Below are 25230 nucleotides of genomic sequence, written 5' to 3'. Positions count from 1 at the left end.
GAGATCGGCAACACCATGCAATAGTTGAGTATTATCAGGAGAACATTTATGTAATTCTTTAACTGGAGGTTAGGAAGTCTTCCTAGAGAACAGTGGAACAAAATCAAACTCCAGAAAGTGGTGGAAAATGTTCAAAGACGACCTGAATAAATTAGGATCTCTCTGGACTGTACAGAAGAGAAAATGGGTGAATCGGATCATGCGTAAGTTACGGATAAATTGTTGGTGGATTGAGAGTCTTTTCTGCCTAAAGTTAAGTTTAGCATTACATGCACCCACTGTAATTCTGTGACAAAATCTGGTGATGTATTTCAAAAGCAATTCAGATTTTTAGTTTCAAATTCTCTTCATAACAAAAACAATCCAAGTTTAGCAAGTAAATCTATGGGATTGAAAATACAAATCAAGACTTCAGTACGGCTGTAACGACCAGTGTTGGGCACGTTACTCAGGAAGTGAAATCTACTTTTCACTCCTTTAAAAAGTTATATTTCTTTAAAGTAATTAGTTACGTTCATCATTAAATTACTTTGGCTCACTTTATTTTTGCCAGGAGTTAGATGAGTAGTACCACTTTCATGTCTGTACGGTAAATATGAAGCTACAGCAAGCAGCTGGTTAGCTTAGCTTAGCATGAACTCAGCTAAAAAGAGCCTGGCTTTGTCCAAAAGTCACAAAATGTACCTGCCAGCACCTTTTAAAGCTCACTAATGAACATGTTATCTTGTTTGTGTTTATCTGCAATCTCAGAACCCATCGACTGAGGGTAAAGGGCTTTATATCTGGGGATCCGGTGTAGTCGGAGGATATCCAGGCCAAGACTCTTCATTGTTTACAAGACGATTAGCAACTTGAGATGAGACTGGAGGTGGAGTAGAGCGATTACGTCAACTAATAACGAACAACAAGCTTATTTTAAACCATTAAAAAGCTAAAGATTGCATTTTGGCTCGTTCTACCTCCTTTGCTCTCCACACGGATTATTTACCCGCATTCAACCACAGCCTGCTCGAACGTGATTGGTCAATTCTACTCGGACTATAAACGAAAACCAGAATGCTTCAGATGCCGAAATCTTGTCCCATCGCAACAGATTTTGCATGTATGTAGATTATTTTATCTGTACAACCAGTTGTGCTTTTACAGTGACTTCCCAGAGTCCTGTCGTCGCCATGAAGTTGCCAGGCTAGCTGTTTCCAGTCTTTATGCTAAGCTAAGCGGCTGCTGGCTGTGACCTCATACCTAACAGACAGAAAAGAAAGTGCTACCGATTGTCTCATCTAACCCTCTGCAAGAAAGCACATGAGCTTATTTCCCCAAATGTCAAACTATTCCTTTAAAAGGTATAAAACTAATGTACATGAATCTCCATTAAGCCGTATTCATAACATTGACACTGAATGATTCCTCAGTGAGATGAAACGGTTGCTACTTCTACTGCCAGTTCAACAAGATAAACATTTTCATTCCATTCAACGTGTTTTATCTTTTGGACTCTCTCTCTTTCTTTGATTCTAAAGACTTTGGAGACTTGTTCTTAAGTCATTAAAGCAAACTTTGCAGAGGTTGTTTAATCTCCTTTTGATGAACTTCCCCAGAAGACGGAGTAACTGTCTGGAGAGCCCCGCTTACTTTCCCATGCAAATCCTTACATAATGGTTTACTCAGCCTATTATTGTTACCTTGTCCTTCAAACTCCCCTGAGAACTTCTCCTCATGAATAAGCCAATTCTCCTGTCAAAGCATTCTCCTCACAAAAACCCTGCATTCTTCCATGTGCAACCACTTTTGAAGCCCGAGATTCGGTAAGTGATGGACTGCGAGGCCAAAGACCACAAATATTTTCCCTTCCCTTTTTTCTACTTTACCAAACAGTTCCCCTAAAAATGATTAAATCCATCACTTGATAATCTCTCTCTTATTTCTATTGATGTCTTTGCTCTAACATTTCCTCCAGTTGCTTTCCAACTGCTGGGCCTCCTCAGCTGACCTCACACAACCACTGCATTTGTATGGGACTTATCTCTTCCAACACCTGGATTCAATCATCTTTTTTTTACAGGGTGAATTCTATGCGTCTGCTGCAGGGAGAGGTTTGTTTTCATCTGTTGAGTGGTGGGCAGCACTCAGGCTTGTGATTAGAGAGGTCAGGGATAATAGCGATGGTATCACATGTTGTCACCCTATATTACTCCAGTTTTTCTGGAGTGTGCTGCTCCTACTACATAATGGAAAAAATATTGTTTTTTTTCTGATGTGGAGTAAAGTACAGCTGTTGGGTTACAGTCCTCTTTTGGTGGCCCACCACGGGACCTTACTTCAGGAAAAAATAGGTACGGTAGTCAACGACGAGAGACAATAATTCTATGATCCTGCTTGAATTGTGCCGTGAATTACACATAATGATGTTTGTCAATTTAAAAGACAATTTTGCTTTTTGGAGGATTGTCGTGGAGTCATTTAGTTTTGTGTGATGTTCGGGCAGCTTTGTTGTAAAACTGTATAAATATATGACAGACAATATGTAATTAGAAGACTACGTTCCCTAAAGTCGCGTACCGGGATGTTCTCACACCAACGGGTCTTGCTTGTTCTTTTGCTTCCCAGCTGAAAATTATATTTTCAAATTGACAAACGTGGAAATCATCTGAAAAAAATATTTGTCTACTGTTAACTACCGGAATTCTTTTTTCTAAAATTAGAGCCCATGGGGGTCACCAGAAGAGGAAGAACTTTGCCTCTCCATATATGGTTTTCATTTTATACATACAACTTTACATTTTAGGCACACATTTAAATAATGAATCTGTGGCACATTGTACAATAATAAATGTAATCAGGCTTAAATGGAGTTGCCTGTAGTGTGGGCTGGGTGCCATTTTAATTTGAAATATGTTTGACCACAATCCTCCTGGGCTCAGTATGTCGTTGATGACATAAGCTCATTTTGCAGGATGAAGTTGTTTGGCTGTTTGTGAAAGTCAGGGTCAAACTGTTTTAATAGTTCTCAAGAGAATATGTAATTTATTTTCTCATAAACAGCAGGCTTATATTTACCTGTAAGCCTCTTCTAGTTTCTCCATGGACCACGGCCCCCCTTACAGTACATGATTTTGGATTAGTTCAGCTTGAAGAGCTCTTCCCATGGGTCTGCAAGTTCACATTTTGCAGATACAAGTTTGGCACTTTTATCACAGAGGGAAGTTTCTTCCAATCACCAACCTCAATTAAAATAGCCTAATATTTGTCATCCAAGTCTAATAATCTGTCTCAATATCTTTAGTATCAAGTTGACATTTTAAATTGACAGTACAATTTCTTAAAACATGGCCAGTAAATTCACAGATGTGTCACTTTTTAATTATCGCTCTCATGTCCAAGAATCATACAGTGGGTTTTCTTAATGAAGAGAAGGCTCCGCTGAGAGTTTTAACTCCCTCTAAGAAGATTGCTCTCTAAAGTAAAAAAGATTACTGGGATGTACAAGTTTAAAAAATCAACTGAGTCATGCAGCAAAGTATGAAAAGGTTAATAAACTCTTGGCAGTTCAGAGAGTTGAAGAGTGATTACGTAGTTAAACTATTTGCTTAAAATGAGTCCTGTGCAAGGCCTCATAGGAAACACCTTAACCACACTATCTGCCACACATTACTGAAGGAGTTGTTGCTTCATTGTACTGTAATAGTTGGTTACATGCTGATCTTTAAGAATTCTTAAGTTAAATTATATAGTTATTGCACTTCAAGATACAAAACGCACCTCACAAAGCACATTACCCAACAACAAAAACAAAGTTAGACACTGAATGAGTCTCCGAAAGGTTTTCTGAGAAAGTGACATATTTGGGGTAATTTACTTTTAGGAAATGTTTCTCTGGTGATGCTAATTTGGAATGTGCAGAGGACAGAAGGAAACTATGTCATACCTCTCAATCAGCTAACCTCATTTTGGACTGCCTGCCTCCAGTGAGATCCATGCTTTTCTTGGCGGATGCCTCGGTCTTGCACCTTCTAAGTATGTGTGAAAGGACGTTTGGCTGATTCACAGATGGCAATGTGGCATGCTAAGGAAAAACATTAGGAAGCATGACAGAAAACATCCTCTGTTCCCTGGGTGGCATGCCTCATCCCGCTGCATGTGTCTCTTTTGGTGGAGAGGGATGGATTCAAGTTGTCTCTGATCTTTAAGAAAAGTTCAGTGGAAGGGAATGGCTAGTGTTTGGGGCCTGGCGCGTAGTATTTACAGTTTTTAAATGTTTCAACTCGTGGGGGAAAGTGGAATGCCACTAATTATAACTATAAAAGTTACATTCTCAAATGTCAATTTAGTCTATTCATACATAAAATTAGACCAAAGCTAATTAAGTAAATGCCAGTCACCGCACTACACACAGTCAAACGATGCATGTATTTTCAGAGGGAAGGAAGAAATGAATATACCAAACCCTTCAAGTAAGTCTAATGAATATCTTCAACCACTCATCGATGTTGCTGAATTGCCGTATGCCTCTGTTTTGTGGTTTCGATAGTCAAGAGGGAGTTCATACTCATCAACAGACGGGCAACTTTTACTTCCTTGATTCGACGGCATCATATCAGTCTTGATGGAAGAGCTAGAAATTAAAAAGAAAAGGACATTTAAATCATTCCGATATTACTGTCAATGTAAAGACACTTCAAATGATCTTAATTAAACCTGCCTACCTTGGAACATCTATTGCCGTTGCTGTGTGCGCGTGGACACTCTTCTTCTGGTTGTAGAGGTGACTCTGCGACTCTGGGCCCTGACCTGCTGCTCTGAAGGATAGGCCACAATCCGGGAGGGTAACCTCTGCACCTGCATACCATCCGACTCCCTCATGCTACTCGCCATCTGTGTCAGAGTCTGAACCGGGTTGGTCTGCAGGCGTTGGAAAAGGCTTTCTCTGTTAATTTTCCTCTCTGGACAGCTGAAGGTCAGCGCCACACCGGAGTCCGTCTTCATCTCCCTGGAGAAACCATCCGAGGTGCCGTCAAAGCAGCGGCCGATAGCGATCTCCTTGGCCACCCTGGGGTTCTGGTCTGTGACTGTGTAGATGCCATAGTTGTGTCCCAAAGGATCAACGGGGGCCAGCATGGTGAATCCATGGGACTCGTTGTTTTGAGCGACTGGTGGATGTTTGAGGAGATACTCTTGGAGGAGGCTGTTGGTGTTGGTCCTGCGACAGTTCCCCTGTGAAAGCACCGAAATGACGGATCTGTCCACCTCGGCTTGATCGAACAACATGCCGCTGCATTTGAACTCTAAACAGGCCGCGGAGGTGTTGGCCTCTCGCATGTCCCGGGTGCTGCGGATGTCTCTTATGCCATAAAGTTTGCCTTTCGTTTCTCGGTGTGTTCCTCCGTGATTCCTCGACCTGACCATCACTTCCTTCTGTCCTTGGATCTTGACCTTAATGAAGCATGCTCTGAACTCCTGGGGGTTGGGCCACCAGGAGAGGTAGTCTCCCATCCAGGTCGTCAAATCGTTCTCCTCAAAGGGAACGACATTGTACTCATACTTGTCCTTTTCCACTCTGAAGAATCTGAAATGATTCGCATCAATAGGGGCATTTTCACAACCTATTAAATTCTGATACGGATATATTGGCCCATTCGTCTCATCGAAATTATTTTGGTTAGGCTTTGCTAAGTTGATTTTGAAGGCTGTTTTCTTCAGAGCCGGATCCTCGTGGTCGGAGCGCTGGTAGTCTAGTTTATTCAGATACGGCTGGGACACGCCAATGATGTTTGGATTCATCTTGGGGGAGGACGGAGCTGCCTCAAGTTCTTCCCCACCCATCATTGCTGTGACATAAGCTGTGTAAGCATCGTACCTTTGGGCATCGCAGAAAGCTGGTAAACAGGCCCCGTTGTGTCCAGTTATGACACTGTCGAAGCGGCCCCACGCCCTAGGATTAGAGGAAAATCCAGGTTTAGGTTCCAAATTGATCAAGCTGATCACAACGCCCTCCAGCTGTTCACTAGCTAGGAACTTGTCGCTCATGTAGGCACGTACTTTGACGTAGCAGCGTCTGTTTTCAGGCACGTCTAGATTGAAGAGCCTACGTTCTCTGATCTCCATGTTGCCTATGAGGAATGTGCGCTCTTCTCGTTTGCTCCGCCCATGACCACCGGTAGTTGTCGCGGTGTAGGAGAAGTCACTCTCTTCCTCCCAGACTCCCGTGTCCGGGTTTAGAGACCACAGTTTCATTTTAGGGATGTGCTCTGGCATTTTGACGTGCTGCGTGTCGAGAAGGACTTGAACAGCTCCAGCTCCAAGCACCTCCTTGTTGGTCTCGTCTCTGAAGTCCACAGAGAACATGCCATAGGTCCTCAGAGGGAGCATGTCACCCTCACCATCCACAAAGTTGAGATCGCCAGGCGCTGCGGCCGCCGTGGTGATATTTCTTGGGTCAATGAATGTGACGCTGGCTTTCACGGTTCCCTCATAGATTTCTCCATTGTCCTTGTGGAAGGAGTTGGGAGGAATAACCAACTGACCAATGGGGTCTTCGCCTTTAATTTCCCCTAGGTTAATAGAGTTGGTCTCTCCTGCATTGATGTCAATTGGTGTCTTCTTTCTCATCACCTTCACATTGTGGTAGATGGACCCACCTTTCTTATCGAGGATGAACACTTTAGGAGTGTCAAGAAACTTCTGAGTGGGGTCAACAAAATTGACCACTAATCTCTGTGTGTCAGGAGGAATTTGCAGCGTGAACCCTCCTTGGTATCCAGTGGTGCCCATCCTCTCTTTACCAATGTAGATGTGCCCAAAACGCAGAGGCTCATCATTGTCAGCTGTGACCACTCTGCCACGGACCAGCACAGTGGGCTGCAAACACTTCTGACAGCTGCAGTGAGTCACAGCCTGGAGTGGGAGGCTGTAGCTCCCACAGTTGATGATTCGACTTTCCGTATTTTGGACCCCGCAGCAGAACCCGGCTTCGTCTCTGCAGCGCATATCAAAGTCTAGGGAGCCAGCGCATTTGTTATGAGGGCAGCGGCCAGCGTTGTAGTGCATGGAGTCAGTCCCAGGTTGAACACAGTCCATCGGCAGTCTGATGAAGTGCGTCTCAGGGATGGAATTGCACGCTGGCTTTCCTTTCGCTGTGAATAAGACGATAAATTACATTAGGCTGGTGTTGACATGACACATCTGAAAGATAAAATCAGTTATCTGATGTACATAAAACGTGTAAGGCTTTTTCTCAGTGCAAAAATGAACAGACTTGCCATGTTGAATACTGAACTGTTTAAGTTCTACTTTCTCTAAGATCTTAAAAGCCTGTCAAATCTGTTTGATTGTAATTATAAAATCACAGGGTACTGGATAATTGTATATCAATGCATGAGTGGAATAGGACATGTGTATAGGGAATAAATTGGAACCTGCCAATTGGATATTTGAAAGATATTATTTCTGCCCTTTTCACACATAGATTGTATACAATGTATTCATACACACACACACCGTGTCTCCATGGCCTGAAAGTATCTTTGAGTGGCCAAGTTGAACGGTGAAAGGTGCATGAAACGGTAATTAGACATGAAGTTGAAGAGAACATTTATTTATCAACCATCCAGTGGGAGTTGGAAAGAAAGAATGAGTGTTCACCCAGACATTGGCAGAATAATGAATGTGCATGATATCATGGTTGACTTTATAGTTAAGTAGCCTTGTTAAGCTCCCAATCTCCCAAGTAAGTCCATAATTGCAGACACATGGAGCAGAGAGATTCCTATGAACCATTACTGTACTGCTGATGACTTTACCAAAAAGGCTTAGAGTTTACTTTGATGACAAATTATGTAACTGTTAGTCATCTGTATGAATTGTGATTAAAACATTTGATGAGAAATCAACTTAAACCTCTGCATAATGTAAAATAAGAGACTGTGTTAGAAGGAGTAAAAGTTTTTCATCCTGCTCTGAGGCGCAGGTGACTTTTGGAGTGCAGGGATTCGTCTGTGGCCTGGGATAGATTACTTTAGCACTCTTCCATGAAAGCCCTGTTTGTTAACCGCGTCTTAGCTAACAAGCACCTGAAGGATATAAGCAATGTGTAGCTCGCCCATGCGGTCGTGGAAACGCATACTCTATGCTCCATCATAGACTCCGGGAGAGAAAAGAAACAGGATTTATTGACAAGCTTGGATTTCGCCTCAACACCGGGTGTTCTGGAGAAATTGTGTTTGAGGTTTTACGGTGTCCAGAGTCATCTCACACAACTAAAGCAATCCCAGCTTAGGAAGTCGTGGCTTCAACCAACGTCAACATAATAAAAACGTACTCCAAGACGCCAGAGTGTGCCAACCCTGATATTTTTACTATCCTTTTTTAAAATCTGTAATAAAAATGTTTTTTCCCCCCAATGACCGACATTCTATCAACTGACTTTTCTCTCTCCCTCAAATTGTAGCACACTGTGGTTTTGTTTGAATCCTCTTTATGCATAGACATGGCTCATGGATGATTTGGCACTGACATTATCCCACATTAAGTGTATATGCAAGCTCAGAGGCAGCTGCTTTTTATCCAGTAAAGTAAATTGTGGTTGTTTGCTTTTTGTCAGCGGTTTTACTTGAATCTTGTGTCGAACTTTGACTTAACACTATCATCACACTAAATTATTTTCTGTCCAGGCTGATGATGATTAATTACAGTTTACATTACATCACTGTGCCACTGACTAGAGGGGAGCTTTTGTGTCGTTTTGACTGTGAGAACAAATTAGACCAAATAGAAAGGATACCCCCCCCCCCCCCCCCCCCCCCCCCCCGCCTTTTCTCCGCAACTTTTGTGCGTTTACTTGCACTGATATGTGTCATCAAAGCGGCCCTCAAACCAGCAGATTAAAGAGATAAATACTGGCCTATGTGAAGGGGTTTATGTTTAAGTGGAAACATCCCAACTACGGTGAAATCTAGACACAATTGCTTTCAGTGAGAGATCCAAGGCTTTACCGATTACAGTGAGGAGGGCTGGAGAGGACTTGATGCTGCCTGCAGAGCTGCTGGTCTTGCAGTAGTACTGCCCCGACTGCTCCGGCTTCAGGCTCCACAGTACAAGGTCCTCTTCATACTTGTATAACTTCCTGTCCAGAAGAGTCCCATTGTGGTACCTTGAAAAATAGTTACAGAAATTAGTTTTTTTGATTTATACCATTAATATATCAAAAAGATGTATATAAAATGTTGATGACGGTACCACTCAAACCCAAAAATATGCAGATTGTTCAAAAAATGTGATTTGATATTTAAAGCTGCACTGATTAATGATTTATCCTAATTATGGATTAAATAGCTATGCGTTATGTGAAGAGGGTTTCTTATAGTGATGAACTCATGGATTAATATCACCCGACTCAGCAGTTCCTTTCAGCTTTATTAAGCACAGGGGTCCCCAATAAGTAGCTCGCTTAAGGTTTAAAGAATATAGACTTACATTTGACAGCACAAAGTCACTCAAATTCACAAACATCCCACCCCCTTCTGACGCAACATTTTTAACAATCAGCTATAAATTAAACAAGTAATGCTGCTTTCAAATTTGGTTACAGCAGTGATGCTGTAACACTAACATGTTTTCACGAACATGACCGACTTTGGCCACCTTAACGAAACACATAAAGCACCTTGTATATGGTGGAATTGTAATAGAAGCGATGACTGCAGTGGCTGAAATGTTATTAATGGACCATAAAAGTAAACAGAAATGATGTCTGCGTTTGGCAATGTACAACTTGGTGCCATGAGGCCACTCTCATTTGGTCAAACGACTCTCAAAGGAAAGAAATGTTCGTTAAACCCCTGATTTAGCTTCCTTCAGCTCATTGTTCTGGCAACTTTACCGTTTTGGTTCAGTCTTACTGCTCTCATAAATGGTGTTTTTCAGCTTCAGCTGGCAGATGATTTCAGCCAAAAAAGGGCTTTGATAAACCTTCTATATGCTAGCTGCCCAGCACCAAATAGCAGATTGGATAAAGGCTCTAACTGGTGAACATAACGGAGTATTTAGCAGCTACAGAGACATTATTCTCAGGACCGGGTAAAGACCAAACAAAGTGATTAATGCCACTTTAATAAAAAGGAACCTCCAAATATAAATTTCACAATATATAAAAGTAATCAGTCCGCTCTGTTGCTAGCTATTTCTGTGATTAATAATGTGCCAGCACAATAATTCCTCTCACCAGTAGTATTTGTCGGGTGTTGGTGATCCCGTTGCCTTGCAGCACAACATCACCCGTCCTCCCTCAAAACGCACTTTGTCCTCCGGGTGCTTCACAATGTACGGCTTTTCTGTGGAAAGAGGAATAAGGGCAAACCCTCAAGACCTTCCTCTGACTGTTGTGAACGTTACCGCAGAGTTTTGAGACCTCATAAAACTCAGTCAGACATTACACTTTGTTCTCACATTGGTCCCTATCCTTATGAAAAATGATTGTTGGGGGGGATTACTTTTTCAAAAGCAGCACTGGGTTATTTGTATTTGGTTTCCATGCAACCAAACAAGTAAGTGCTCCAGACAATGTGAAGTCTTACAATAGGCCAGACTGTTTATGTTGCAGCTTTGACAATTTCCTGTTTTCTACAGTCTGCGAATATGACTGGAGGATTTACTGGCTCTGTAGAATGATAACAAAGGAAATTAAGAAACTCTTTCTTGAAAATTAAAATAGATATTTTAAGAAATAATACCTTCAATTAATGCTAAATTATTCTTGCTTTGTTTTTGGTTTGATTGAAAGCAACAGACATCAATAGTAAAATATTCTTTTTTTCATTAATAATCTTTTTCATGAGCACTCACCGGCTGATTTGAGGACCACTCGTACCCAGGACAACCCTGTGGTGTTACTGGAGCTGGAGACGGTGATCGGGGCAAACTTATCCTTCCTGATGGAGATCAAGGTGGAGCTGGAGGAGCAGATTCCTGTGAGCCTGAACTGACCTTTGGCATCTGTAAGGGCACGGATCACCTTGGGCTGGCTGCCCAGAGCCACCCACGCTTCTGCCACGGGGACACCGGTCACACCGTGGACTTCTCCGTGCAGCACGTGGTCCTCACACGTACACTGGCTGCAGTCCTCATTGGGGCGGCCCTCGGTGCACACAAGCTGACATTTGGCTGTTGGGGGACAGACAGAGACATGAGCACAAACACACACATATAAAGGAAGATTTCACAATTTAACAGCCTTGACTTTGCGTACAGTACCTTGGCATGGACTCTTCCCACACTTCTGCATTTCAACAGGCCGCCCAGTACACTGAACTGTCTCTGAGCTCCTCACACAGGACCGTCTCCTAATCCTGCGACCACCACCACAGGTCGCTGAACACGTCCCCCACCGACCCCACGGACCCCACTTGGCTGATCACACACAGAGAGAGAGAGAGACAGGAATGACGTGAGTTTGGAATTTAACAAGTAATGCAATCATATTTTCTGTTAAAATTCTTGATTATTCTTTTCATTAACTCCATCATTCAGACTTTAAACAAAGTGGTCTAATGAGAGTCGTTAACTCTCTTGTATATAGGGCATATATGATCAGTTAATAAATTGTGCAATTATACAGTATTGTGGGCATAAAAAGTACAAGAAACCAGATTAAGTAGCTGCGATTGAAAGATCGCTGATTACAAGAAGCTCAATCTAGAACTCTTGAACTAATAGTTACAAAGTTCTGCTCCAGAGGGTGCTGAATGAAACCATACAACAGAAAATGGTATTTAGGCATTTTCAAAGTCAGAATGAATACCAAAACTTATGTTTTTATATAGCAATCTCTGCTCTAACAATTATATATAAAGGTAAAATGGTTAAATAAGGTTAAATGTTATTTCTCATGTAAGAATATTGTATTCAGATTGACATTTATTCTACAGTACATTTCTTTTACATAGCTGTACAAAGCAATATGGTATTTTATTGACCTCCCTAAGCCTACTGATTCTTCTTTCACATGCAATTCCATTGCGTTGTACAATTTAAAAGGAACCCGGCGAGTTAGGTTCTGGCAAATCCTGTCATTCTCACCGGTACACGGCGGGTTGGAGCACTCCCTCCTCTCTGAGTGGCGCCCGAGGCACGCCGGCACCAGCAGGAGAGGCATGGGCTGAGTGTTCACACATTTCCTCTGGCGGACCTGGATGCCCACGTCGTTACAGACTGTTGTTGAACACGGACCCCACTCACTCCAATCAGTCCAGTAGCTCTGCACTAAACACACACATTGAAGAAGGAAGTGAGACATCCTGAGCTAAAGCTGCTATTATGTGCTGCTGCAGAATCAGAAAATAAATACATTATTAAACATTAGTCAAGAGCATTTATTGAGGGTGGCTCCTCCAGTGCTTTCATGCATGTGGAAATGTGTATTCATGCATGTGTTTGGTTGTATGTTCATGTCTATGAAGTGACAGCTTGAACAGCCCTTAGCTGCTGTTGTCAGAGCTACCTGGAGGACACTGGAAGCGGACATGGTAGTTGGAACAGATGCGGCCCTGAGGCTGTTCCCTGTTGATGCACCAGAAGCCCTTCTCCAGACTGGAGTGGACCACTTCCCCGGTGTCTGCCGCTGCCACCCAGTCTGTAGTGCGAGCCTCCATGGCGGTGGGCCGAGTGCAAACCTTCTCCCTGTAATAGAAACGGATCGCCTCCAGGCGCTCATAGTCTCCATTCCCTCCAGGATGGTCGATGTTGAACCAAGACGTCCACTCTGTCACGCCTCGAGGCACATGGAAGGGAGACATGGAGGAAAACCAAAAGAATGTAAGGTTAGAAAATGCATAAAAAATTCTCAGGATACAGAAATAAAGGAGGGGAGAGTGGGGGGGGGGGGGCTAGTTTAACATGTAATGGGGACATGGGTCAGAACCAAGAAAAAGCAAGAGGGAGGAAAAGAGAAAGGATGGGTTACAAACTTTAAGAGGAGGTCTGCTACCGCGATTTGAAACTGACTTCATACACCCAAGGGAGCTTTGCATGGTCCAGGTTATTTCCCAAGCCCCATGCCTTGACTCATGAGGAATATTGTCTAGTTCTTTAGTCTGCTGCATGCACTGAAACCTGAGCACCTTCCTCAGGAGAAATACGAGGGATTCAGAACAAAAGAATGTATTAGCAACAAACTAAGTATTTATTTTGTTTCCAAAGTAATGCATAACTCTGATGAAGCTATTTGGTGATGGGACAAGAATCTGGCCAGACCAATACTGCTGCTCTTTTGTTCCAATAAAAAAATGGATGTTAAGTCATCACAAACCTCCGCGCCAACAGATGACCGTATTGATAAGCGGGACAAACTACAATAACCAGATTCCTGTTTTAAACACGATGTACACCTGTCCCTTTCATCTCACACACTCGACTCCCACAGTTTGAAAACCACTGCCATACAAACGGGTCTGAATGTCACTGCTGATGGATTCAGTACCTGTTGTCTGCGTGTCAGTGAACATGTTGAGGGCCCCTCTCCTGCTCCGGTCTGACGGGCTCCTGGTCCTCACAGGTCCTGCAAACAGGGAGAAAAACATCTGGATATAAAGCAACACGCACATAAGCTATTCAATGGAATCCTACAGCTTATAGGATGTCCTTGAATGTATGCATGAAGAAACACTAATAGATTGGAAGTTGGTTAAACTTCAAAAACAAAAGCTCATTTGCTGCCTTAAAAACTAAACTCAATTTGAAGATACGTTTTGTTTTAACTCAAAAAATTAAGTTATACAAGTTTAACTAATGATGATTTGTTGTTTACACTTGATAATGTGAGATAAAACAACCATGTTACATTATCCATTTAAAAGAAACCTTTTATTATCTTGTCAAACAGAATTTCCCACAATTTCAACTCACAATTTCAAGTTAAGTTATCATTTCAACTACAATCATACACATTTCCAAGCTAAGTGGACAAATGTTTTGAAATTGTTTCATCTTTATTCCATATTTTGACTAATAATGGTAAGTTTTCTAGGTTCATTAAACTTCACGAGTCAACGTACAATTCATCTTTTCAAAGATATACAGAACAATATATTTGAACAAGATCAATTACTTTAACACTGTTTCTTTGTTACAATTTTTTACAAATGTCACAAATTCCTAATAAAATACAATAAAAGATAAAAACATTTCCATCCTTTTTTGTCTATTTTTTCATGACTGCTCATCAATTACTCCAAAGTTTCATGTGTCCTTTTTATATGAACAAGCTTACGTACCATTCTGACCACTGAATGGTTTGAAAAATGAATTTAGTGGTGTTACAAATATTCTGAACACTACCCAAGAGGTAAACACTTTTCTACATGCAACAAGAACAAACATGAGCAATGTTTCTGCCTCTAGTCAATGCCCAACAGTGCAAAATGAGAATGGTTTCCTCAATCCTTGAGGTGTTAATATAAATCTTGGCCAACATTCAGCCTTGAGAGGTCAGGAGGAACAATCGTCTCCACCACCACAGCCATGTCGAAGACTTCAAGATGAAAAGCATCACGCAGGACGCCTTCATGTCCAATCACCAGTCCAAGGTTTCACCGTGAACCTAAAACATATGGACAGATTTAATCATGACCTACAGAGCTTGTGCAGAGATTATTATTCATAATTTGGAGTAAAAGAAGAAGTAAAAACATGGAATATCCACTCACTACTCCATTATAAATATTCATTAAAAAACAACAACACTACTAGTTAATTTCTGGATGTTTTAACTGATGTGAAAGATGTACTAAGCTTTTAGTGAAAACAAAGGTTCTGTGATTATTCCAACAAAAATGGACGTGGAAAACATTTGCTTCAGTTACTTTTAAAATGAATACCAGTGAACACAATATGATCATTATCTTATCAATGTGTCAGTATATTTCCTTACATCATACATCCGGATTATCTCAGAAGTATCCTCACAGAAGACCAAATACAGCAGCTGTTCTTCTGTCCTCGTTTGTGTCCTATACAATTAAGAGACAAGAGTGAGCGAATGCAATATTATACTGTGGTAGAAATAATGGCTGCCCCCTCTTAGTCGATTAATCGGTCGTTTTGGTCTCAGTCGACTAAGATTTCTTTAGTCGATTAGCTGTTTTTAATGCTTTTTTCAGGGTGAATTTCCAAGACACTTGTGAGCACATCTCTGGTAAATTAAAGATTTAGTGTGGTGCTTTTTTTTTTTTTTTTTTTTTTACAGATGTGTCGATTTGTCAAACTAATCGCTTAGTCGACAAAATCAGGAGTGTTGGTTTAGTACGAATGTCTTTGGTCGAGGACAGTCCCCATAAAAATCCTTATTTTAGTAAACATTGATACGTTTATTTCGATACATGCCTGCAGAACATTGCTAAAGGTCAACCTCCTTCTTGATGAAACGGCTGCTTTGTACAGTTCTCAAGAGACGTGGCACCAAGGCATCTAGTCCATTTAGCTGCAGATGCATGATGTGGTGGCCATTGCTGTATGACATTATATAAATCCATATAAAGACCAAGGAAAAAGTGAAATTGAATGGATTCATCTGTAATGCTGAAAACATTTAGAACACATATTTGACACACATGCAGCACAAGTCCTCAGAGGAAATAAAATAAGTGCAGGCCAAGCCTCTATTGAGACAAAAGCAAAACTATTTACATCTTAGCTTTTTCCATGATTAGTGTCCACTCCTTTGTTTTATTGGTGCCAGATAGAGAAAGGGGCATGCCATGAAATAAACACAAATACAAATCCTCAGCAAAACTCTGGGCAGCATCACCATGTGTGTTCACTAAAAAGTAAATCAATTCTCTAATATTAAACATACCAGTAAGGACAGACGGTTTAAAAGCAGCTATGGTGATGAATCAGATGTTTGCGCGTGCATGCACGTCATGTCCAGTAACGCGACTCGCAATTAACCCACCAACGAAAATATCTGGACTAGAGTGGTGTGTTTCGTTATTAGCGTTATTAACTGTTTTATAATTTGAGGCCTTGAGCAATGAATTAGCACGGATATAATGCAGTGATAACACATCGGCAGAGCACGGAGAGCTACAATGTTAATTAAACAACGCATATTTCTTAAAAGAATAAAGCGCACTCACCTCCTCTTTGTCTTTGGGTAAACTTTTGAAAACTTCATGTAACGTTCACGTTACTCCAGTTTGCATTTGCGCTTAATCCGCCAAGTCCACCTCAACTTGCAACTGTCCTCCGTAGTCTGAAAAAACCCTCCGCCGCTGGAAGTAGTCCACTGTTGTTTTCTATAGTGTCAATATTTTAGCTGTTGTTGGAAAACTATCACTTTTTTATTACAGTTTAACTTTCTAACTCACTTGACTTTCTGTCAAACCCCACAATGGTGGCCACATCTCCATTCCTGTTTCCATTTTCAACGAATAATTTAAGGTTCAAGGTTCAAGGATCATTTATTGTCAGTGTGCAACACAGGGATGGACGACAGTCCGTTTTTAGCCTATTGTAACACAACAAACACATGACAAACAAAACAAAAACAGTACTATACATTCCTGTGGTGCATTTTTTTAATTTGCATGTTAAGGAATGTAAACAGCAGCAACAAAAAAAACCTCTCTGGGCAGATAATATGGCCGACATCTTCACATTAAAAACTCAACATGAGGAAAACATTGCCCATCAACTTTGACTGTTTGAGCACCAAGCATCAGGACACAGAGTCCACCTCCTCTCGTCCTACTGGGGCCCTGCTCTCTGTCCCGCTGTCCGCCCGTCAAGTGCAGGCATGAGTTACATGAATGCTAACAATTAGTAGACAATGGATAACTTTATGTCAAGAAAACTTTTAAACTTGAATTCATTATCAAAACCTTCATCACGATGATGGAGTTATAGTGAAGAAATAAGTTCACGTAACTTAATGTGATGTAAGATGTGAGTGTATTTTATGTTAAAATGTTTTTTAAAATGTTTTTTCAGCACCAAAATTGGAAAAGAAGGTAACTCAACCAAATCAATTGAGAAGAAACGTATTACAACGTTTGTATATACACACACACAATCATGTGCACACACACACTCACACACACTCACACAGTCTGAGCTTGTTTGGCTTTTTCCTCACGGCATGAAAGCTTTTCTAATGACACACCTTCCCTCTCTTTTTTACTCTCTCCTTTTTTTCCACTTTGTTCATTTTAGTCAGACCTTTATGCGCTAAAAACAAAGATTATATGAATAACTTAAACTAAAGATGGTAAGAAATCTTTTGCTTCGTCGTCCATTTTTTCTGTATTTCTTCTCTTGCAAGCTTTCATCGTTCTAATGTCTACACTTCCATCTCCTCTTCGTCTTTGTGTAGATTTTTTCCTCCTGCTTCGGCGACACGTCCCACTCTTCATCCAAACTGTGGAACATCCTCTCCATCCATCATCTCCCCCATGCTCTTCATCATACGTCTTTCCATCCTTCAGTCCTCCCTTCTCCTCTTGATCCATCAACAAGCAGCTGCTGCTGAGGATGCTAATCAAGCTCCAGCTGTGACAAATCAGGGCATGCAGTCATCTGTTCACCAGCGGCCGAACCAGAGAGCTTCACTTTAACTCGCTCCATCGCCTCTCTTACACACACACACACATTAACACACTTAATGCAGCAATTTGTTGTTGATTTCTTTTTTCGATCTTAAAGATGTATGATTATAATGTATACACATACCATGCACACACATACAGCATGACTGTATCCCTGACTCATTCTTACATCATCTTCCCTTTTCACGCACACAACAGCACAGTGAGGATCTTGAAGAAGGCAAATGTTGCCGTATTAGAACCAGAAAGATATTCAACCTGACACGTCAATGTAAATGTGTCTCTTTGAATAATTAAACATGCAGTATGATGTGTTTTCCCTCCTGCTTTGACATTTAATGATTCATTTTCCTACAGTTTTCTGTTGTTGTTGCTGTTTTCAAAAAACGTCAGTTGTTTGCTTGACATTTCATCTCTGAGTTTAACTTGGGCCGTATGGGAAAAAAAATGTAAGTCATGGCGCGTGACAGAAACAAAAAGTAGCTTGTGCAGCCTCGGTGTGTGTGTGTGTGTGTGTGTGTGTGTGGGTGTGTGTAATAGGTGCAAGCAGTTAGCACTTTCGGAGAGACACCGCTGAGTTTACGAGCAGAGACTCCCAGCACTGAGGCCAGTATTGATCCCAGTCCCCACTGGTTTTACGGCTCACTTGGAGTCTTTATTGTCCTGCCAGCACATTTCTTCTCAACCCTTTTGATGGATTTAGCAAAAGAAGGCTAGCAGCTCAACAGAGTTGTAGGGGCAACATCGACATTTTTTTATGCCCTTGGCTTTAAAAACCATTGATAGGTGTCCATGTCGGCTTTGACTCTCTGATACACTGGAATAGTTGGGTAAACAGAAGCAAATGCTTTCACACTGATCTGCTGGGCAGATGTGGCTCTGCTCGCAGGTTCGGTTTAGTAAATCAAATCAAATAGTTTTTCCACCCCTCTCCTTTTCTGTCCTGAATTCTGTCTTGATTCAATTTTGACAGTTTTTCTGCCAGTTTTTCTCTCTGAGAATTAAAAAAAAAACTTTTCTCAGGGTAAGTATGTGGTGAGAGAACACAAACAACCCTTTTGTTTCACTTGATTAACACTGACTTCTGGCTAATTAATTACCCTCCACCCTCTAAAGGGCATCCATTTATTTCTATTCAATTATAAACCCGTTTTCCTTGTTAAACAACATTTCGTCTTCGCTCACACCAAAAACAAAGCACCACCATTTGGCTCCTGATTATCATTTCAAGATGTTTGACAAGGAAAACAAAATAGCAAAGGATTCTTCAAGTTTTAGGAGGCGATTAACGGTTTTAGAAAGTCAAAAGAGGAAACCTAAATGTTGGCGTAGTGACCTCAGTCGTGGTCGGTGTGAACTGGCCCGGTTCCCGTGACGGACTCGCTGAGCTTATTGTGCTTCTGAGTGGCATGTTAGCACTTTATGAAATGTAAAAGCTGGGAGATTTTATTGGGGCACTGCTTCATAGAGCTGGTATGTGAGGAAATTCACCTCATCAAGAAGCAAGTTTTTCAAGCCAGAGGGAGCGAGGTTAGAATTTATGATTTCCTCAATAATCCACCCTAAAGTGCTCCACTGGTACACTTTATCTTGTTTGTCCTTGTTCATGTGCTCTGTGTGCGTTTGGTTTTGTGCTTTGGTGACACAGCTCTCTTTACAATTACTGACTTTTCACAGCTAATGTGAACAAGTCCTCCACAGAATATGTCATGACAGTGTTTGTCTGTGCCAGCTGTTACAAATTACGGTTGAAAAGTAAATCCATTTTATGACGTGAGCGTGCTTCAGTAAAGGTTTGGTTGGGTTTTGCCGCAGACACAACTTGGTTAACGAAACATTGTGGTTTAGGTTCGAATGAGAGACTATCCCCATCATTTCAGCAAGTGCCCCAAAACAACATACTTTCACGTAAAAAAGCCCTCTACCGTAGCAGCCGTGGGAGTTACCGTATGACAAGAGCAAAGGAGGAAGTCAGGTGTAAGAGGAGGTCAGTGTGGTTTAGAAGAACAGGTCAACAAAAAATTGAACTTTAACACGAGGGACTGCTGTTTGTTTCCTGTTTCTAACCATGGGTCAGCATTGGAGTTTTCTGTGAAAGCTTGTCTACACTCGTTCCTTAATCTTACCTTATGTTTATGACTTCGTCCATCTCCCCTGAGCTTAACGAAGTACTTATTCAAACACAAACCATGATCTTTCCCTAAACCTAACCCTCAGATCAGAAAAAGCTTTTCATGAGTTGTTCTAGAAGGCATAGACAACATCTTTATATTTGGAGGACTTGTTAGACAATGAGTCAGGTTGGGGGACGCTGTAGGCACCGTGTATGAGACGCACCTGGCTTTCATGTAACAATACAATAAAATAGTACAGTTTGAACCCATCCGCATCATTATTAGACGCAGGACTTCCCACGTTGGGGGTTTCTGCCAAAGTGGTAAAATGTGACGAATAGGGATGACATCCCGTTCAATAAAGAGGTTGTTACGGTTATGGAATGATCTTGGCCAAAACAATGTTATCTGTCAGTTAGAAACGTCAAGCGAACATTCGTCTATCTTGTTAGTATCCGATATTTAGTTGACATATCAATCCTCCATCCCGATCTCCTCCCTCTGAAGACTTTGTTGCTCCAAACCAACATCACCTGACTTCCTCCTTTGCTCTCGTCATTGCTCTTTTGGCCAATAGAGGGCTTTAAACATATGTTGTTTCGGGGCACTTGCTGAAACAACTGATGCTGTCGTTCTTTTATTGAGGACAGTATCACCTTTGTGGGTTTGGTTTTGTGCTTCGCTTACACAAAACTTTTTACGAGTTTGACTTTTCACAGCGAATGTGATGGGGTGCACATACAGATGTATCAATTTTCTCTCTCAGTTCCACCTTTGACATGAACCCTGCCATTTGACGGTTATTATAAACCTCAGCCAGCATCACTGTGACCCTCATAAACCTTGCACATGGTAACAAGATACATTACAGTGGCACTGATATATTAGAGGAGACCTGCATCTGTGGACTGGTTAGCATCTCGGTTCTACATATAGCCTCATGGTAAGCACCTAAATGACTATGACAGCAACATGTCTGAAACATAAAGCCACTGGATTACTTTGTTTCCTACACTGCAGTCATTGTCATCTCTACCCTCTCTGTTGTGACAACTGCAATTCTTATTTTAGAGGACTATATTTGGATTAAACAATTTACGTCACAGTGGCTCGTTCTGAAATACAGCCGATGTCCAGCCAGGCATACTTCACACACAAAGGTAAATCCTCTACCAATGATTATCAATGGCTTTACAAAGGACTGCCTCTCTCTGGTTCACTTTAAAAACCAGTCGCCATAAAAAAAGTTGGCATTGTACGTTTCTGCGAACTATGGATACGTTGAATGTCGACGTTTCTGAACCAAAAAAAGTACCATAAATATGTTTAATTTCAGCTTCTTATCACGCATGCAGAAACGCACAATGCCACATGGTTAGTTTGAAACGTAAGTTTAGGCAACAAAATTACTTGGTTAAAGTTAGAAAAAAGATCAGCGTTTGTGTTAAAATAATAACGTAACAACACAATAACGTAACAACACAATAACGTAACAACACAACTTAACGTAACAACACAACGTGACGTAACGACGTGGCGTAACGACGTGGCGTAACGACGTAGCGTAACGACGTAGCGTAACGACGTAGCGTAACGACGTAGCGTAACGACGTAGCGTAACGACGTAGCGTAGCATAACGACGTGGCGTAACGACGTAGCGTAACGACGTAGCGTAACGACGTAGCGTAACGACGTAGCGTAACGACGTAGCGTAACGGCGTAGCGTAACGACGTGACGTAGCGTAACGACGTAGCGTAACGACGTAGCGTAACGACGTAGCGTAACGACGTAGCGTAACGACGTAGCGTAACGACGTAGCGTAACAATGTGACGTAACAATGTGACGTAACAATGTGACGTAACAATGTGACGTAACAATGTGACGTAACAATGTGACGTAACAATGTGACGTAACGTGACGTGACGACGTAGCGTAACGACGTAGCGTAACGACGTGGCGTAACGACGTGGCGTAACGACGTGGCGTAACGACGTGGCGTAACGACGTAAAGATGAAGTTAAACGTAACAAGTGTAACAATGTTACCTGACCATCGTAAAGTTAACATTTACCTTTGTTTTTTTGATTCACATTGCACATGAACAGCGACCTCCTGGGTGACAGTCTTGTGTTTGTTTGACTGATCCAAACTAAGCAGGACTTTCTTGCTTGTTGTATTCGTTATTATACCACTTTCATTAATGGTCGCTCGTTTTTCCTCACTTGCTCTGACCGAATACAAAAATGTTCACGTTCAATGTATCCGTGGTTTGCAGAAACGTACAATGCCAACATGTTTTTCCTAGCGACTGGGCTGCTCTTTCTGAGTGGGAGTTTTTGCCAGAATCTCATAAAAAAAAGCTGCCGAGGAGAGGAATAGGGGGAAAAATAAAGGACTTCTTGAAGTTGCACCCAGAAGGGTTTCAGTCAGATTAGAGTGGCACGGTTGTGCCAGATGTATGTTGGCAGAGAGACAGGGCTTAAATAGAAAGTCTGGGTCCTGTTTATGATATTCCAGATCCTTACAAGAAGGGAGAAGATTTGTAAACAAATTTGAGAACCAGGTTGTACAGTATTTGCCGTTTAAGTCAGCGGTATTTCATTTATGAATTCGGTGATGTGAGTGTATGTATTTGTGTATGTGTGTGTGTGTGGGCTTGTGTATGTGATGATCTGTTTGCCATATCATGTGGAAGCTGTTTATGTGTTTGGCCAGATCCTTCACTGAGGTGTGTGTGGTTGCAGAGGAGTCTGCTTTTTCTCTCTGCATCTATCTCTCTCTTTACTCCGGTGTTCCCAAAAATCCAAGACTGAATCCTAAAACATCTGGAGCTCATTAAAATCGGCAATTTTGTCCTTGACATCAACTAATGATGCAAATCAACCACATGATTTAAGGATTTACAAAGGTATAACAAAGGCTCAAGCATTTTCTCCCCGATGCTATTAAAAACACAACTGGGCCGCTTTCAATTATTTCATTTATAAAAATGTCTGGAAGTCCTCGCATGAACCTCTGCACCTGTGCACAGGTAACAGAGCCAGGAGCTGGAAATAGCTCAAATGAAAGAAGCTGATTAGTCCTGCAATAAATAATATCTTGGCTCACTCGAATATACACATAAATAGAAGAAAAAAGAAAAAAGAGAGATGTGAAATGGCTTGGAGGTTGTTATTAATGGGAATTTGCGGATTTTCCCTTTGATCCATTGTAATCCCTGTCTCAGTCATTAAAGTCAGCTGGCCAGACAGCTCTGTGTTTGGAGCAGACATTGGTCAGCATCTGGAAAACTAGCCCCTGCCTTTGACTCACCACGGCCCTCCAGCTGCTGCTCGCATACACCACCTAGCTTTTGCCCGTATGCAACAAGAGAAGAAGATTGGAAGTTTTCTGGTCAAAGGCTTGGAGCTGGAAGCTTACACTGAGAGGTGGTAATGCCACGGTGGGCATCCAGCAACAGCTGCCGCCTTCAAATAGGAAAACAGCTCATAAATCTGTAAGCTCTTAGGTGTACGGAGAGAGTGACAAAGACCAAGGCGAGCATTTTGACGGAGGAGGGTAGAGAGAGAAATAGACGGAGAGAGGCGATGGAGAGGGGTGTGAAAGGTGGGGGAAATATTTGTGAAGAAATTCCTGAGGGAGGCAGATTAGAAATAAAAGAGGAACAGATGAAGATAGTTGGACAGATGGAGACAATACTTAAGTGGTGGACCGAATGCAGCTACGGTGGTGAGACCATCAAAAAAGGATAAAAAAAATGGAAAGAGCGACATGCTGGCCAAGTAGACAGGGGAAAAGAGGACGGTAAAGTCATTTTACCTGCACCCTTTGTCCCCACTTTTATATTCCATTTTCTCATTTAGCACAAACCCAGCAGGTGGGAGAGTGGCTCGCTTGGTTTGCAATTATTGCCTCTTGTTTCCAAGGTGACAGGGTTTATATCTTTAGGGGCGGCTGGCAGCGCGTTCGAGGGTGAGGCGAGGACAAAGCGCTCCACTTTACTGCACGATGTGGATGTACCGCTTAAAGGAGCGTGGCGCAGTGTAAAATTTTACAACCCGTTTTAAAGGCCGGCATTCACTCTTCACCTGTTCACCATTTGTGCATTTAACTTCTTCCTTCCCTCAAACTGTCTGTGATATACTCATCGGTAAATGGCGCTAAGCCTTCGCAAGACAGTTACGACTCTGAGGCCTCACAAGTCCACCAAGATATGGAGAGGCTCCCCTTCTTTCAAAAAAATAAATGTAAAGTTAATGGGGAGCAGCTGTGATGTGGACAGAAAGTGACAGCTCTGGAAAAACCTGTCGTGTCATTCAGGAAGAGTGGTGAGCTTTCAAAGGGTTGTAATTATCTGGACGATCAGAGCATCATGGGAGCTGACAGCATTCCACAGTAAAAACTGTGAATTAAATTGAGAGAGAAGGTCAGTTTTAATTGGCTCTTTGTGAGATAATAAAAGTCAGTGGAGCACTATGTCTGCAATGAGATATACTCTCGCTTTCTAGTTGCTGATAGCGGCGGCAATTTCCATAAGAATACAAAGTGCGTGTGCCATCCGAACCTTTAGTCACCTGCAGCACTTTCACCGTCATCAACAGAGCTTTTTCTACTCTAAAACCACAGGGACCTCCTCCTCTTAACCTCCTCCTCCATCACCACGTAAGGTTGATTAGCTTGGTGCTGAAATGTGCTGCTTATTCAACAAGAGAGATTAAAAACTACAGAGGCGGTCTGTAAAATAACACACACACACACACACACAATGCCAAACGCACACTCTTCTTATCACATGAGCTCACCACCAGAGTCCTGCTTCTCTGACATCCTCGGGGAAATGCCGTCAACTCAGAAAACCCTACAGTTGTGTCAGTGGTGCACATGTGTGAGCGCTCATACACTGGCCCTCTGTTCAGTGTGTCATTTACTAAGAATGACAACAGAGATAAAACTCTGAACCAAATTCATGTAAAGATTGGCGGTCTTTTGCAGGAATCTCTACATTTACAGTTATTTTCCTGTTTTTCCAGCATTCATTTAAAAAAAAAAAAAAATAGCAATAATATAAATAAGTTAAATGTTCAGTCTTTACTTACCTTGGCCCAGAGCCGCTGAAGCCAGGACAGACAGCAGGAGCGCCACCTTATTTAATTCCAACATGGTACCACACCGTCAGTCACAGAGGGTTGGTTGCTTTTCTCTGATCCTCTACAGAGTTGACATACATTTAATAAAAAAATTAAAATAAAAATAAAAAGTGTAGATTCTTCAGACAGAGCTGAGCGTAGCCGTCAGGTGTGAGTGATGCTGCTGGCCGAGCTGCTCGTTCCTCCTTTGAGTTTAGTTGCTGAGTTGGAGACAGGAGCTTTTTAAAAGAAGGGGCATCGGGAGTGCACACCAATCCAGCCCCTCTCCGCTCACCATTGGCCAGTGAAATGTAACATCTGGGTCCCCCATATCATCTTCCAAAAATAGGTGAGGGTTTGGTGGGGGTGGACACAGAGAGGGAGGGAGAGACTAGC

The 25230-nt window shown here is 41.9% G+C and overlaps 1 protein-coding gene across 1 annotated transcript; it reads right to left on the bottom strand.

The window, feature by feature from the left end:
- cilp2 (cartilage intermediate layer protein 2) lies at positions 1–24969 on the bottom strand. The gene is made up of 10 exons (XM_079158667.1): positions 24805–24969; positions 13469–13546; positions 12491–12760; positions 12070–12252; positions 11245–11400; positions 10837–11154; positions 10217–10325; positions 8988–9145; positions 4704–7130; positions 1–4612 (listed from the first exon to the last, which is right to left on the bottom strand). Exons 1-9 carry the CDS (start codon positions 24866–24868, stop codon positions 4714–4716), a joined length of 3753 nt encoding a protein of 1250 aa, XP_079014793.1. The 5' UTR covers positions 24869–24969; the 3' UTR covers positions 1–4612; positions 4704–4713.
- Positions 24970–25230: the final 261 nt, after the last annotated feature.

Source organism: Pholis gunnellus (genome assembly GCF_910591455.1).
Source record: "Pholis gunnellus genome assembly, chromosome: 4".
NCBI classification, from domain to species: Eukaryota; Metazoa; Chordata; class Actinopteri; order Perciformes; family Pholidae; genus Pholis; species Pholis gunnellus.
Note: the sequence above shows the minus strand (reverse complement) of the source record. Positions and strands in the feature narration are given on the sequence as shown.